We start from the raw sequence: 15,788 nt of genomic DNA on the forward strand, positions 1-15,788 counted from the left end.
AAATGGAATGTGACTGTGTTCTGATAAAACTTTATCAATGAACCCTGAAATTTGAATTCCGTATAATTTTCATGTGTCATAAACTAGTCTTCTCCTTCTTCTGATTTTTTTTGGCCAAGCGTTTAAAAATATAAAACCTATTTTTATTTAACTTTGGGCTGTTTAAAAACAGGTGATGGGCTCAGTTTGGCCCGTGAACCTTAGCTTGCCGACCCTGTCCTAGGAGAAGCGCTTCCTAGTCGCTCCTCAAGGGCACACTCTTTGTGCCCTTGAATGTGTTCGTATAAGCTAGATGTGCGGGTGAAGCTGTGGCCGGATCCCCAGCTCTCCCTACAGGCATGCCCTTTGCTTCCGACGCTACCTTCCAGACTCTGGCTCTCTTGAATCCTTCCTTTCTCTTCTTCTCCATCCATGCATAACTGCTGCTTGCCAGGAGAGTGGATGCGGTGGGGGGGGGGGGGGGGGGGGGGGGGGGGAGAGAACATTTCGTGCTTTGGGGGAGAATAATGGGTGCGTTTCCCACCCCCAGATACTTCGGAAGAACTCTCAACATCGTTCTGCAGTTTATTCCTGAGATGATTTTCATCCTGTGTCTGTTTGGATACTTGGTCTTCATGATCATTTTCAAGTGGTGCCGCTTTGATGTGCATATGTCCTGGCACGCCCCAAGCATCCTCATCCACTTCATCAACATGTTTCTGTTTAACTATGACGACCCTTCCAACGCACCCCTGTACAGACATCAGGTATCTGTGGCGTTTCCTTCTTTTATGGGCGGGGGGGGGGGGGGGGGGGTGTGTGTGTCACGTCTGTCTCATGCTCCCAAGTGTCGCAGAGTGTAGTCACTTGCAAGACTGCGCCCGGTTAGCACCCCCCGGGGTTGTTAGGTCCTTTCAGTTTCCGAAGGTGTTTATTAGACTTGGATGAGTGCACAGGTGCTGGGGGCGGTATGCCGCTGCCGCTCTGCCTGCTCCTGTTGGGGTGAGGCCCGACGTGGGTACCGCCGTGCAGTTGAAAATCAGCTTGTGCGTCGTCTATGAAAAAAGGAAAAAAAACATTAATCCTTCAGATGGATTGGCCTGAAACCGCACATGGTCTGCATAGCACCTTAAAATGTCGTCATCTTTGATTCTAAACATAAGCTGAGGTGTACGAGAAAGAAACTGGCAAGAGACAAGAAGAGGAGTCCCTCTGTTGACATGGGCAGGGGGCCCCTGGAAAACTAGAATCCAAATCCCCGCTCTTCCTGCTCAGAGCTTCCATGACTAGTTAGAGATGACTTCTCTCTCTCTGGCTTTCTTTTTCTTTTGATTCTTCTTCCGGGGACAGCACCTCCCAACACCTGGACCGTGCGGCCGTTCTGACTTCTTCCGCTTCTGGCACTTCCTTATCAACTTAGCAATTCAGCCTCATTGTCGACTTAAGGTTTTTGTTTATGTTTTTTTTTTAAAAAAAGCATAAATGTTCCATGGGAGCTGGATATAAAAACAACTCAGTGAGTAACTTTTGGTTAACGCAAATAGTTTTCCTCTGGCCTCTCCCCGTGATGATACCCTGTGAAGGTAGATTTTCGTTCAGGGAAGCTGTGCTTACGTAAGTTGTGATTGCTCTGTAGCAAGTACCAGGGCTGTTTGCCCAGTTCCAGGGGACCCTCTGTTGCTCGTGTAACTTACCTGTGGTTGCTCACCCTGCATGTCCGCATTAAACACATGCTCCGCTCCTCCCGTGCACAGCCTCATGAGTTTGATTCCTAGGTGTGGCCCCCTCCTCTGTGGGAGCAGCAAACAGTAAGAAGAGAAAATGCTTTGTGACAGGGCGTTTTTTAATGCAAAATAAGGAATAATTTTGTTTTTAATGTTTAAAGTTTATTTATTTATTTTGAGAGAGAGAGAGAGCGTGAGTGAGCTAGGGGCAGAGAGAGAGAGAGAGAGAGACGGACAGACAATTCCAAGTAGGTTCCGTGCTGTCAACGCACAGCCTGACGTGGGGCTCGATCTCATGAACGGTAAGATCATGACTTGAGCCAGGATCACGAGTCGGACGCTTAACCGACTGAGCCACCCAGGCACCCTGAAAAATCAGGCAGGATTTTAGATGATAGTGAAAGAAGACACATGCCTCTGAAAGCTCTTTTGAGCTTTCCCTACTTTACTGTGGTAGCACGTTTTGTTATACATCAATGAATGGTTGTATGAACCACCCATAGATTGTAAGCACTAAGTAAATATATTTGGAAGGTTCATTGACTGAATGCTGGAGTCCGAATGAAAGTTTACTTGTATTTCCCAAACAAGTCTTCCCTTTGAGGCAAAGGACTCAGACTCATCAATTATTTCATGTGCTAACTCCTTCCCTAGAGACTAAAGTCCTCACCTGGTCTGGCATATACACTGAACATTGCACAGTGAGTGACTTTTCCAGCTTTTTTCCCATTCAAAACCCTTACTGGGAGTTGGCTGGTTTCCCCATGCCCTAGTATGAAAATGAATTATCCTGACATAGTTTCAGGTTTCCATGACATCATTTTGGGGTCATGCAGCTGGAAGAGACGATGTCAGTTGATAAATTCAGCCCCTTCCCGACACTGCCCTGGCCGACTTGGTGCCCTGTCTGGATATCAAAGGACAGGAGCAACAGATAAATATAAATATCTGGTTGCTGTGTACATCACGAGGTGGGAAAGCCTCACATAAAGATGGACAAACTGCAGGGAGGTAGCTTTGTGTGCAGGGAGTCAGAGCTGGCAAGCACAGTGTGTGTTTCTGTGGCTTCCCTCCCTCTCCTGAGCCTTCCAGAGTGGAGAAGCATAGAAGATTGGGCAGATAAGATGTTCCCACTGTTAGCAGGGCAAATCTTGTTACAACTGGGCTAAAAATCATCCCCTGGCGTTCAGTGAGAACTTGGCCAGAACAGTTGAAGAAAAGGGAAGGCTCAAGGAATGTTTTTCCTTTCCTCCAAGCACCCAGTGTCCATTCCTTTCCAATAGCTCTGGCCAAGCCTCCCTGGGCTACCTGGTTCTTTTGACAGCTCTAGGTCACTCCTCAAAACTGGTGACTAGAAGGTGTATCACTAGACAGGTGGGGGCACGAGGGCGTGATAGGAAGCGTGTAGCAGGATGATAAGGGGGGATCACTCCCGAGTTTCAGCGGAAGCATAAAGACTATGGGTGCCTCATCCCAGAGGGAACCGTGAGGGAGACAGCCGGGGAGAGTTCAACATGGCTACCCCAGAGCCCCATGTCAGGTGACTCACCCACAGCGAGAGCGTGCTGGTCAGGGGAGAGCGTAAGGAAGCTTTCTTTTTTTATTTTGAAAGAGCAAGAGAGCTCAGATAATTATCTTGCACTGGAAAGATAAAATTACTAATTGAGATAAATGCTTGTGACTTAAAGTGACCCAAGGACTTCTGGCTACAACAGAGTGACCAGTGAAGTCATGGGGCCTGTCACACTTTTCATGCAGGGCCAGGGGCTATTCCCACGGGGCAAGGGATACATAAAGCTGCCCTTATTATGTGCCTCATGAATACTTCTTGTTCACATATGGAATGGGTAGATAGCAAGGGGGTACTCAGTAAAGAATAAGAGAGTGGGTTTCCAGTGACTACCCTGGATTGACACAGGGCACCGCTGGTCCGAAATAGGAGTACTCCAAGATGTAAAAGTGAGTGGATTCATTGAAATGCTTTAGATCTCTTAAAATAGGTACAACGAAAATGATCCATGTTTACCATTTTTATCATATGAAGTATGTTGTGTGATCACCTTAAAATGACGGGATCTTACCATTTTAATCTTACAGCAAGAAGTCCAAAGTTTCTTTGTTATCATGGCTTTGATTTCTGTGCCTTGGATGCTTCTGATTAAGCCGTTTATTCTTAGAGCCAATCATCAAAAATCCCTGGTAAGAGCCGTTCATTTAAATTCACTCACTGTGGGTAAGAACGTGGGCTCCTTGAAAATAGAAGTCTGGGCTTTAGACAGATTGCTGGGCTTCCCGAGACCCGAAGGACCTGAAGAAACTGCCCCCCCCCCACCCCCATGGCATGTTTCCTTCTACAGAGCTCCACATTTACCTGGGGTCTTATTTTATTTTATTTTATTTTATTTTATTTTATTTTATTTTATTTTATTTTATTTTATTTTTTAAATATGAAATTCATTGTCATATTGGTTTCCATACAACACCCAGTGCTCATCCCAACAGGTGCCCTCCTCAATGCCTATCACCCACTTCCCCCTCCCTCCCACCCCCCATCAACCCTCAGTTTATTCTCAGTTTTTGAGAGTCTCTTATGGTTTGCCTCCCTCCCTCTCTAACTTTTTCCCCCCCTTATCCTCCCCCATGGTCTTCTGTTAAGTTTCTCAGGATCCACATAAGAGTGAAAACATATGGTATCTTTCTCTGTATGACTTATTTCACTTAGCATAACACTCTCCAGTTCCATCCACATTGCTACAAAAGGCCATATTTCATCCTTTCCCATTGGGGGGTCTTATTTTAGAATAATGTTCTACTAAGGGCAAGCATGTTTAAATCTTATATTTTGCAAACTTTGCTCAGGGTGTGTGTGTGTATGTGTGTGTGCATCTGTGTACGTGTGTGTATGCACGTGTGTGTGCGCCAAGTCTATGGGTAGTTAAAATACTTACAACAGTCTGAACATGGTTGTTTCATTAGTTGGAAATAAAAGTACTTTACTACAGTTTTAGTTTATTAATGAATATTGAAAGTTGTTTTTACTAGATTTTAAAGTTGTGAGGTTTCACTGTTCATCTATCATGTCATAGATTGTTTGAGTGAAGTGCAGTTGTAAACACATACAAGTAAGCCAGCTTCTGTTTATTTGTGATTTTTCCCCATTGCCAAACACCAATTTCAGTCCATTTCTTCCTTTTGTCTGAACTGCTTCTGAGCCCCAGATTTACTCAGGGAGCGAAGAAGAGTTTACTATCAGTTTAAATCAAATGGGATTTGGGAAGATTGACCTCCTAGGGCACGTCAAAGTCTAGAAATCCACACGAGCGCTGTTTCAGATTATCACTCTCTGCTTTCTCTATCTACATCAGTACAAAAGAGTAAGTGGGACTTGCTGAGATCACATATGTTTTAAGTTGTTGTAAATATTTTCAGATAAATTCCCCCCCCCCCCCCCCCCCCCCCCCAATATCTGTTGGGTATTGACCTGGCTGAGTTCTGGACCTGGAGATGATGAGACTGGAGTTCCAGAGGTTCGTCCCTAGGTGGCGCCCTCTCTCCACATCACCTGCTTCTCTCCCTATTGTGTCCTGCCCGCCTCGTTTAGTAATGAAATTGTCTGATAAATACAATTTATATGGGAGATAAATAAATAGAAAGGCGAAGCAAAGAAGAATACTTGTTTATTGTTTAGTCCATTTGTAAGAGACCCAGATGGTAAAGCGTGGCTGAGGTGGAAGGCTGTCTAGAGGTGACCAAGTATTTCAAAGGAAGGTGGCAAATAGCTCTTTATAGACATAGATGCAACTCTCTTTTCTACCTGTCCATAAATTTAATGAGCTTAAGTCCATGAGTCCCACCTGAGTCCCCAGACTCTAAAACAATAGCTTCCCTTGCTCTTTGCTCCGCAAAAAGTGTAAACAGTTGCTGATCTCAGCCTGGTTGATTTCTTTCTTTACCCCATGGTAACTTATACAATAGGGAAGGAAATATAGAGGGTTTTCTTAGTCTGCCATCTTGGATGATACCCCCTAAACCAACTCTGGGTAGTAGGAACTCCCTAAGACTGCATGGAGGGCTGTCTCCTTGGGATTCCTTGGAATGCATAGCTGTTGATCGGTTTTATAGGCTGCTGATTAGGGTCTTGGTGATCCTTTTTCATGTTTCGTTAGAACTATTTCTACCACCTCCATCCAAGAGATGATCCCACCAGGGCGTTATTTGCCCCCCATCCAGTTCCCTCCATGAAACCTTAAGGAGGCCCAGTGTATTGAGATTATAAACATATTTGTTCTGATGGGCCTCAGGGGTATGAACAGAAGTCCCATGTATTCAGGCTCCTCTATACGCTATAACCCGGGGCCCCTGCAGAAACTGGTTTGGAAACCTCTGCACTAGAGGGTCACCGAGTAGTATTCCATTGTGTACGTATATGTATATACACCACATTTTCTTTTTTTTCTTTTTTTTTTTTAACGTTTGTTTATTTGAGACAGGGAGAGACAGCATGAATGGGGGAGGGTCAGAGAGAGAGGGAGACACAGAATCCGAAACAGGCTTCATGCTCTGAGCTGTCAGCACAGAGCCTGACGCGGGGCTTGAACTCACGGACCGCAAGATCGTGACCTGAGCCGAAGTCGGATGCTTAACCGACTGAGCCACCCAGGCGCCCCTACACCACATTTTCTTAATCCATTCATCAGTTGATGGACATTTGGGCTCTTTCCATAAATTGGCTATTGTTGATAGTGCCGCTATAAACATTGGGGTGCATGTGCACCTTCAAATCAGCATTCCTGTATCCTTTGGATAAATTCCAAGTAGTGCAATTTCTCGGTTGTAGGGTAATTCTATTTTTAATTTTTTGAGGAACCTCCGCACTTTTCCAGAGTGGCTGAACCAGTTTAGTTTACATTCCCACCAACAGCGCAAGAGGGTTCCTCTTTTTCCACATCCTCGCCAACATCTGTTGTTTTTCTGAGTTGTTAACTTTAGCCAGTCTGACCTGCGTGAGGTGGTATCTCAGTGTGGTTTTGATTTGTATTTCCCTGGTGATGAGTGATGTTGAGCATCTTTTCACGTGTCAGTTTGCCATTTGGATGTCTCCTTTGGAGAAATGTCTATTCATGTCTTCTGCCCATTTCTTCACTGGATTATTTGTTTTTTGGGTGTTGAATTTGATAAGTTCTTTATAGATTTTGTATACTAACCCTTTATCTGATACGTCATTTGCAAATATCTTCTCCCATTCCATCGGTTGCCTTTTAGTTTTGTTGATCGTTTCCTTTGTTGTGCAGAAGCTCTTTATCTTGATGAGGTCTCAGTAGTTCATTTTTGCTTTTGTTTCCCTTGCCTTCAGAGACGTGTCAAGTAAGAAGTTGCTGTGGCCAAGGTCAAAGAGGTTACTGCCTGTTTTCACCTGTAGGATTTTTATGGTTTCCTGCCTCACATTTAGGTCTTTCATCCATTTTGCAGTTATTTTTGTGTATGGTATGAGAAGGCGGTCTAGTTTCATTTTTCTGCATGGTTACTGTCCAGTTCTTCCAGCATCATTTGCTAAAGAGACTGTCTTTTTTTCCTATTGGATACCCTTTCCTGCTTTCTCAATGATTAGTTGGCCATATATTTGTGGGTCCATTTCTGGGTTCTCTATTCGATTCCATTGATCTACGTATCTGTTTTTGTGCCAATAGCATACTATCTTGATTACAGCTTTGTAATACATCTTTAAAAAATTTTTTTTTAACGTTTATTTATTTTTTGAGAGAGGCAGACAGAATGCAGGTGTGTTAGGGACAGAGAGAGAGGGAGACACAGAATGCGAAGCACGCTCCAGGCTCTGAGCTGTCAGCACAGAGCCCAACACGGGGCTCGAACTCACGACCTATGAGATCATGACCTGAGCTGAAGTGGGACGCTCAACCGACTGAGCCACCCAGGTGCCCTGTAATACATCTTAAAGTCTGGAATTGTGATGTCTCCAGCTTTGGTTTCTTTTTCAACATTACTTTGGCTAGTCAGGGACTTTTGTGGTTCTGTACAAATTTTAGAATTTTTTGTTCTTTTTCTGAGAAGAATTCTGGTGCTATTTTAATGGCATTGCATTGAATGTGTAGATTGCTTTGGGTGATATCGACATTTTAACAATGTTTGTTCTTCCAATCCATAAGCATAGAATGTTTTTCCATTTCTTTGTGTCTTCTTCAATTTCTTTCATAAGTTTTCTTTAGTTTTCGGCATACAGATCTTTTACCTCGTTGGTTATGTTTATTCCTAGGTATTTTCTGGGTTTTGGTACGAGTGTAAATAGGATTGATTCCTTGATTTCTCTTCCTGTGGCTTTGTTATTGGTGTATAGAAATGCAGCCGATTTCTGTACATTGATTTTATATCCTGCAACTTTGCTGAATTCTTCTATCAGTTGTAGCAATTTTTTGGGTGGAGTTTTTTGGGTTTTCCTTGTAGAGTATCATGTCATCTGTGAAGAGTGAAAGTTTGACTTCTTCTTTGCCAATTTGGATGCCTTTGATTTCCTTTTGTTGCCTGATTGCTGAGGCTAGCACTTCCAACACTATGTTAAACAACAGCAGTGAGACTGGACCACTGTCATGTTCCTCGTCTTAGGGGGAAAGCTCTCAGTTTTCCCCATTGAGAATATTAGCTGTGGGCCTTTCATATATGGCTTTTATAATGTTAAGGTATGTTCCTTCTCTCCCGACTTTCTTGAGGGTTTTTATTAAGGATGCTGTATTTTGTCAAATGCTTCTTCTGCATCTGTTGACAGGATCATGTGTTTCTTCTCCTTTCTTCTATAAATGTGACGTATCACATTGATTGATTTGCAAATATTGAACCAGCCCTGCAGCCCAGGAATGAATCCCATTTGATCATGGTGAATAATTCTTTTAATTTACTGTTGAATTCGATTTGCTAGTATCTTGTTGAGAATTTTTGCATCCATGTTCATCAGGGATATTAGCCTGTAATTCTCCTCTTTAGTGGGGTTTTTGTCTGGTTTGGGAATCAAGGTAATGCTGACTATGTCATAGAATGAGTCTGGAAGCTTTCCTTCAGTTTCTATTTTTTGGAACAGCTTGAGAAGAATAGATATTAACTCTGCTTTAACTGTATGGCAGAATTCCCCTCGGAAGCCATCTGGCCCAGGACTCTTATTTGTTGGGAGATTTTTTTATAATCAATTCAATTTCTTTGCTGTTTATGGGTCAAATTTTCTATTTCTTCTCTTTCAGTTTTGGTAGTGTGTATGTATCTAGGAATTTGTCTGTTTCTTCCAGATTGTCCAGTTTGTTGGCATATAATTTTTCATAGTGTTCTGTAATAATTGTTTGTATTTCTGTGGTATTGGCTGTGATCTGTCCTCTTTTATATGTGATTTTATCTATTTGGGTCCTCGTTCTTTTCTTTTTGAGAAGTCTGGCTAGGGGTTTATCAATTTTGTTTATTTTTTTAATTTCATTTTTTATTTTTTAAAATTTACATCCAAATTAGTTAGCATATAGTGCAACAATGATTTCAGGAGTAGATTCCTTAGTGCCCCTTACCCTTTTAGCCCATCTCCCCTCCCATGCCCCCTCTAGTAACCCTCTGATGTTCTCCATATTTATGAGTCTCTTCTGTTTTGTCCCCCTCCCTGTTTTTATATTATTTTTGTTTCCCTTCCCTTATGTTCATCTGTTGTCTCTCTTAAAGTCCTCATATGAATGAAGTTATATGATTCTTGTCTGACTAATTTCACTTAGCATAATCCCCTCCAGTTCCATCCATGTAGTTGCAGATGGCAAGATTTCATTCTTTTTGATTGCTGAGTAATACTCTGTTGTACATATACCACATCTTCTTTATCCATCCATCCACCGATGGACATTTGGGCTCTTGCCATACTTTGGCTATTGTTGACAGTGGTGCTATAAACTTCGGGGTGCATGTGTCCCTTCGAAACAGCACACCTGTATCCCATGGATAAATGCCTAGTAGTGCAATTGCTGGGTCGTAGGGTAGTTCTATTGTTAGTTTTTTGAGGAACCTCCATACTGTTTTCCAGAGTGGCTGCACCAGCTTGCATTCCCATCAATTTTGTTTATTCTTTAAAAAAAAAAAAAAAAAAAAAACAACAACCCAGCTCATAGATTCATTGATCTGTTCTACTGTTTTTTTTTTTTTTTTTGGATTCTATATCGTTTATTTCTGCTATCATCTTTATTATTTCCCTTCTTCTGCTTCCTTTGGGCTTTCTTTGCTGCTGCCTTTCTAGCTCCTTTAGGTGTAAGGTTAAGTTGTATATTTGGGACCTTTCTTGTTTCTTAAGATAGGCATGAATTGCAATGTATTTTCCTCTTAGGACTGCCTTTGCTGCATCCCAAAGGGTTTGGACTATTGTGTTTTTATTTTAATTTGCTTCCATATATTTTAAAATTTCTTCTTTAATTTCCTGGTTTACCTGTTAATTCTTTAGTAGGATGTTCTTTAGCCTACATGTATTTGGGAGCTTTCCAAATTTTTTCTTGTGGTTGATTTCAAGTTTCATAGCATTATAATCTGAAAATATGCATGGTATGATCTCAATCCTTTTATAATTATTGAAGGCTGCTTTGTGACCCAGTATGTGATTTATTTTGGATAATGTTGCATATGCAATCAAAAAGTGTGTATTCTGCTGCTTTTGGATGAAAAGTTCTGAATATATCTGTTAATGTGTCATTAACATCTGGTCCAATGTGTCATTGACTGCTGTTGTTTCCTTATTGATTTGCTGCCTAGATGATCTGTCCATTGTTATAAGTGGAGTGTTAAAGTCCCCTACAATCATGGTATTATTATCTATACATGTGTTTATGTTTGTGATTAATTGATTTATATATTTGGGTGTTTCACATTGGGGACATAAATATTTATAATTGCTAGCTCTTCTTGATGGATAGACCCCTTAATTATGATGTAATACACTTCTTTATCTCTTGTTACAGTCTTTGTTTTAAAATCTAGTTTGTCTGATGTAAGTATAACTACTCTGGCTTTCTTGTGCCATCCAGTAACCTGATAGATGGTTCTCCATCCCCTCACTTTCAATCTGCAGGTGTTCTCAGGTCTAAAATGAGTCTCTTGTAGGCAGTATATAGATGGATTAGATGGATCTTTTTTTTTTTTTTTCATCTATTCTGATACCCTGTGTCTTTTGACTGGGGCATTTAGTTCATTTACACTCAGAGTGATTATTGAAAGATAAGGATTTAGTGTCATTGTTTTATCTGTAGGTTTCATGTTTGTGGTGATGTCTCTGGTCCTTTGTAGTCTTTGTTGCTTTCCACTCACAAAGTCCCCCTTAGGATCTTCTGCAGGGCTGGTTTAGTGGTCATGAACACCTTCAGTTTTTGTTTTTCTGGGAAAGCAAAGCCTTTATCTCTCCTTCTATTCTGAACGACAGCCTTGATGGATAAAGGATTCTTGGCTGCATATTTTTCCTCTGCAGCCCATTGAATATGTCCTGCCGCTTCCTGCTTGCCTGCCAAATTTCAGTGGACAGGTATCCTGCCATCCTTATGTGTCAACCCTTGTAGGTTGAAGCCTGTTCGTCCCTAACTGCTTTCAGAATTCTCTCTTTATCTTTGTATTTTGCTAGTTTCACTATGATATGTTGTGGTGTTGACCTGTTTTTGTTGACTTAAGGGATTGTTCTGTGCCTCTTGTACTTGGATGTCTGTTTTCCTCTCCAGATTAGGGAATTTCTCAGCTAACTTGTTCAAATAAGCTTTCTGGCCCATTCTACCTTCTTCTTCTGGAATTCGTATAATATGGATATTATTTCATGTCATGGAATCACTTAGGTCTCTAATTCTCCCCTCGTGTTCTAATAATTTCCTTTCCCTCTTTTTTTTCAGCTTCGTCATTTTCCATAACTTTATCTTTTATTTCACCTATTCTCTCCTTTGCTTCTTCCATCCTCACTGTCACTGTATCTAGTTTAGCTTGCATCCCATTTATAACATTTCTTAATTCACTGTGACTATTTCTTAAGTCTTTGATCTCTGCAGCAATAGATTCTCTGCTGTCTTATACGCTTTTTTTTTTTCAAGCTCAGCTATTAGTCTTATGACTGTTCTTGTAAATTCTTGTTCAGATATATTGTTTATATCTGTTTGAAGCAATTCTCTGGCTGTCATTCCTTCCTGGATTTTCTTTTGAGGAGAATTCTTCTGTTTTGTCATTTTGGCTAGGTTTCTGTCTTTTACGTGTTTTAATAGCTTGTTATGTGCCCTGCACTGCAAGTACTACTATATTAAAAAGGAGCCATACACTGTCCAGGGCCCAGCACTTCAGGAGATGTTTCTGGAGTGTGCTGCGTGCACTCTCTGGTTGTGTATTTGGCTGTTCTGTCCCACTAGTCAGTCCTCTGCAGAGCTCCTCCTTACTCATCGTGGTGGAGTGTTGGGACTTTCCACCAGGTGTACTTTGATTCGTTCGTTGACGTAACCCTGGAAAAAAGGAAAGGGCTGGGAACCTGATCCCATACAAAGAGAAAAATGAAAGGGGTGAAGAAGAAAAAAAAAGACCAAGCAGAGAATCAAAGAAACGATAAGGTTAATCCAGAGAGAGAGAAAGGAAAAGAAAGGAGATCTAGAAAAGGTGTAAAAGAATAGAGTAGAAATGCCTGATGAAACAAACAAAACCGAAAAAACATATATAGAGAGAGAATAAGGATTGGCCAAAAATCAAATCAGAAGCCATGAGCCGGATTCCAAAAGAAAAAACAAGGTAGAAAGAAAAAAAAAGAGAGAGAAGAGAAGAGAAGAGAAGGGAAAGAGAGAGAGAGAGAGAGAGAGAGAGAGAGAAACAGACTAACATACAAAACTGCAGGACAGTTGTCTGTTGGTGCCTAGACCAGTGGCTGTGCTGGTCTAGAGGAGAAACTGGTTTTATCAGTGTCAGTCCCACTCAGGTAGGTAAGCAGTTGCCAGGAGGGGTGGGGTTTGGTATAAGTGGGTTCTGCCTCCACTGGGGGCTGTGTGCTGCTCTCTGAAGCCCCACCATGTAGGTGATGGGGAGAAAAATGGTGACACCCCAATCTTCCCTCCCCTGACTAGGTGTCCCAGACCACACTGTTCAAGCAGCCTTCACAGGGTAGCACAGGCAGGCAGCTTGCCCCGCTCCACAGTCTCCCTCGCCTCCTAGGTGCTCAGCTGGGATTCAAAACCCAATGTCTTAAAGGGTCCTGCACTGTGTGGACCCTATTCTAGTGTAGCACCCCTCCACCCTGCCCTGTAAAGGCCTCTGACTGGTGCCTGCAGGGTCTTTTGTCCTTGAGGGAGGCAATAAACCCTCTTCCCACAGTAGTCAAGGAAGGAGACTGTTCTCTCCCAGTGTGCCCCTGAGATCACTACTGCCCCCCAAGGATGGCCCCCCTCCCCCCGAGACACGTGCACACTGCCACTCAGGTCCAGAGAAAGTTGTCCCTTTTGGAAACTCTGATCTTCAGCTCCTGAGGCTGTTTGCAAATAGAAATGGACACTCTCTATATTTCTTGTTCCCCAGTCCACGGTCTGGAGAGGTTTTTCTCTTGTACTAACACAACATCCCAGTACCACAGCCTCTCTATCTTTCTCCTTTGTCTCTCCGCATAGGGGGTTCCCTCCCCTCAATGCCTACATTGTTTTATCTCCCCCAATTCCGATACACACACCTCTGTCCTGCCAAGCTGTCTCCCTCAACCTGTGGATATCCCTCTGCCACTCTGCAGGTTGATTTCCTGGGTGTTTCAAGTGTTCTGACCTCAATACAGCTGTGTTTGAAGGACTAGGGAAATCCCAGTCTCCGTACTTCTCCGCCATTTTAACTCCTCTCCTACTTATTTCTGGTCATTTAAGTTTTACTGCTTCCTCACCAATTCAGATCCCATCTATTTCCTTTTGCTGTCTGATTGTTGTGGCTAGGACTTCCAGTAATATGTTGAATAAAAGTGTCAAGAGTTTACATCCTTGTCTTGTTCCTGATCTTGGGGTGGGGGAAAGCTCTCAGTTTTTCACCATAGAGTATGATGTTAACTGTGGATTTTTCATATATAGCTTTTATTATGTTGAGGTGTGTTCCCTTGAAACCTACATTGTTGTGGGTTTTTAAAATCATGAGTGGATGTTGTACTGTGTCAAATTTTTTAATGTATCTATTGAAATGATCGTACGATTTTTATTCTTTCTCTTGCTGATGTGATGTATAACATTGATATTTCTTCCTGCTTCAGTTTTGGTAGGCTATATATTTCTAAGAATTTATCTGTTTAATTTAGGTTGTTCAGTTTGGTGGCATTTACTCTTTTATACTATTATAATTCTTTGTATTTTGGTGCTGTTGGTTATTATTTCTCCTTTTTCGTTTCTGATTTTGAGTCCCCTTCCTTCCTCCCTCCCTCCCTCCCTCCCTCCCTCCCTCCCTCCCTCCCTCCCTTCCTTCCTTCCTTCCTTCCTTCCTTCCTTCCTTCCTTCCTTCCTTCCCTCCCTCCCTCCCTCCCTCCCTCCTTTCTGATGAGTCTAGCTAAAGGTTTATCAATTTTTGTTGATCTTTTCAGAGAACCAGCTCCTGGTTTCATTGATCTGTTCTCTTGTTTTTTGTTTTTGTTTTTTAAGTTTCTGTTCTGTTTATTTCTGCTCTAATCTTTATTATTTCCTTCCTTCTAATAGTTTGGGTTTTGTTTTTTGTTCTTTGTCTAGCTCCTTTAGGTGTAAGTTTAGGTTGCTTGATAGTTTTCTTGTTTTTTGATGTAGGCCTATATTGCTATAAACTTCTCTCTTTTTTTTTTTTTTTAATTTTTTTTTCAACGTTTTTTATTTATTTTTGGGACAGAGAGAGACAGAGCATGAACGGGGGAGGGGCAGAGAGAGAGGGAGACACAGAATCGGAAACAGGCTCCAGGCTCCGAGCCATCAGCCCAGAACCTGACGCGGGGCTCGAACTCACAGACCGCGAGATCGTGACCTGGCTGAAGTCGGACGCTTAACCGACTGCGCCACCCAGGAGCCCCTTCTTCTCTCTTTTTTTAATGTTTTATTTATTCTTGAGAGAGAGAGAGAGAGAGAGAGAGAGCATGAGCAAGGGAGGGGCAGAGCGAGAAAGGGACACAGAATCTGAAGCTGACTCCAGGCTCTGAGCTGGTAGCACAGAGATGGACACAGGTTTGAACTCACAAGCTGTGAGATTATGACCTGAGCCGAAGTCAGACGCTCAACTGACTGAGCCACCCAGGTGCCCCTGAACTTCTCTCTTAGAACAGCTTTTGCTGCATCCCAAAGATCTTGGATCATTTGTCTTTTCATTTTCATTTTAATTTGTCTACATGTGTTTTTTGATTTCCCCTTTGATTTCGTGGTTGCCCCATTCATTGTTGAGTAGCCTGTGAATTAACCTCCATGTATTTGTGTTCCTTCCAGATTTTTTTTCTTGTGGTTTATTTCTAGTTTTATAGCCTTATTGTTGGAAAAGATGTATGCTATAACTTTAGTGTTTTTGAATTTGTTAACACTTGTTTTCTAGCCTAACAGGTGATCTGTTCTGGAGAGTGTTCCATGTGTACTTGAAAATAATGTGGATTTTGCTGTTTGAGAAAGGAATGTTCTGAATATATTTGTTAAAGCCATCTGGCCCAATGTGTTATCCAAAGCCAGTGTTTTGGGGCATCTGGGTGGCTCAGTTGGTTCAGCATTCACCTCAGGTCATGATTTCATGGTTTGTGGGATTGAGCCCCACCTTGGGCTCTGCCTTGAGAGTGTGGAGCCTGCTTGGGATTTTCTCTCTCGCCCTCTGTCTCTATTTGTCCCATGCCTCCTCTCACTGCTCTCTATCTCTCTCTTAAAATAAATAAATACACTTTTTAAAAAAGTCTATTTTGAGGGGTGTCTGGGTGGCTCAGTCAGTTGAATGTCAGACTTCAGCTCAGGTTATGATCTCCTGGTTCACCAGTTTGAGCCCCACATCAGCCTCTCTGCTGTCAGCATGGAGACTGCTTCAGATCCTCCTTCCCCCCCTCTGCACCTTCCTTGCTTGCACTCTCTTTCAAAAATAAACATGCATGGAGTTCCTGTCACC

The 15,788-nt window shown here is 42.3% G+C and overlaps 1 protein-coding gene across 3 annotated transcripts in view; it reads left to right on the forward strand.

Annotated features, from left to right (window-relative positions):
* The window catches only part of ATP6V0A4 (ATPase H+ transporting V0 subunit a4), a 96,109-nt gene that overhangs the window by 61,386 nt on the left and 18,935 nt on the right, over positions 1-15,788 (forward strand). For all 3 annotated transcript variants that reach the window (XM_058724138.1, XM_058724137.1, XM_058724139.1), the window contains 2 exons: positions 530-746; positions 3,801-3,902. In XM_058724138.1, coding sequence (XP_058580121.1) covers positions 530-746; positions 3,801-3,902 — 319 coding nt within the window. The remainder of the gene's footprint in view (positions 1-529; positions 747-3,800; positions 3,903-15,788) is intronic.

The sequence above is a fragment of the Neofelis nebulosa genome, chromosome 4 (genome assembly GCF_028018385.1).
Source record: "Neofelis nebulosa isolate mNeoNeb1 chromosome 4, mNeoNeb1.pri, whole genome shotgun sequence".
NCBI classification, from domain to species: domain Eukaryota; kingdom Metazoa; phylum Chordata; class Mammalia; order Carnivora; family Felidae; genus Neofelis; species Neofelis nebulosa.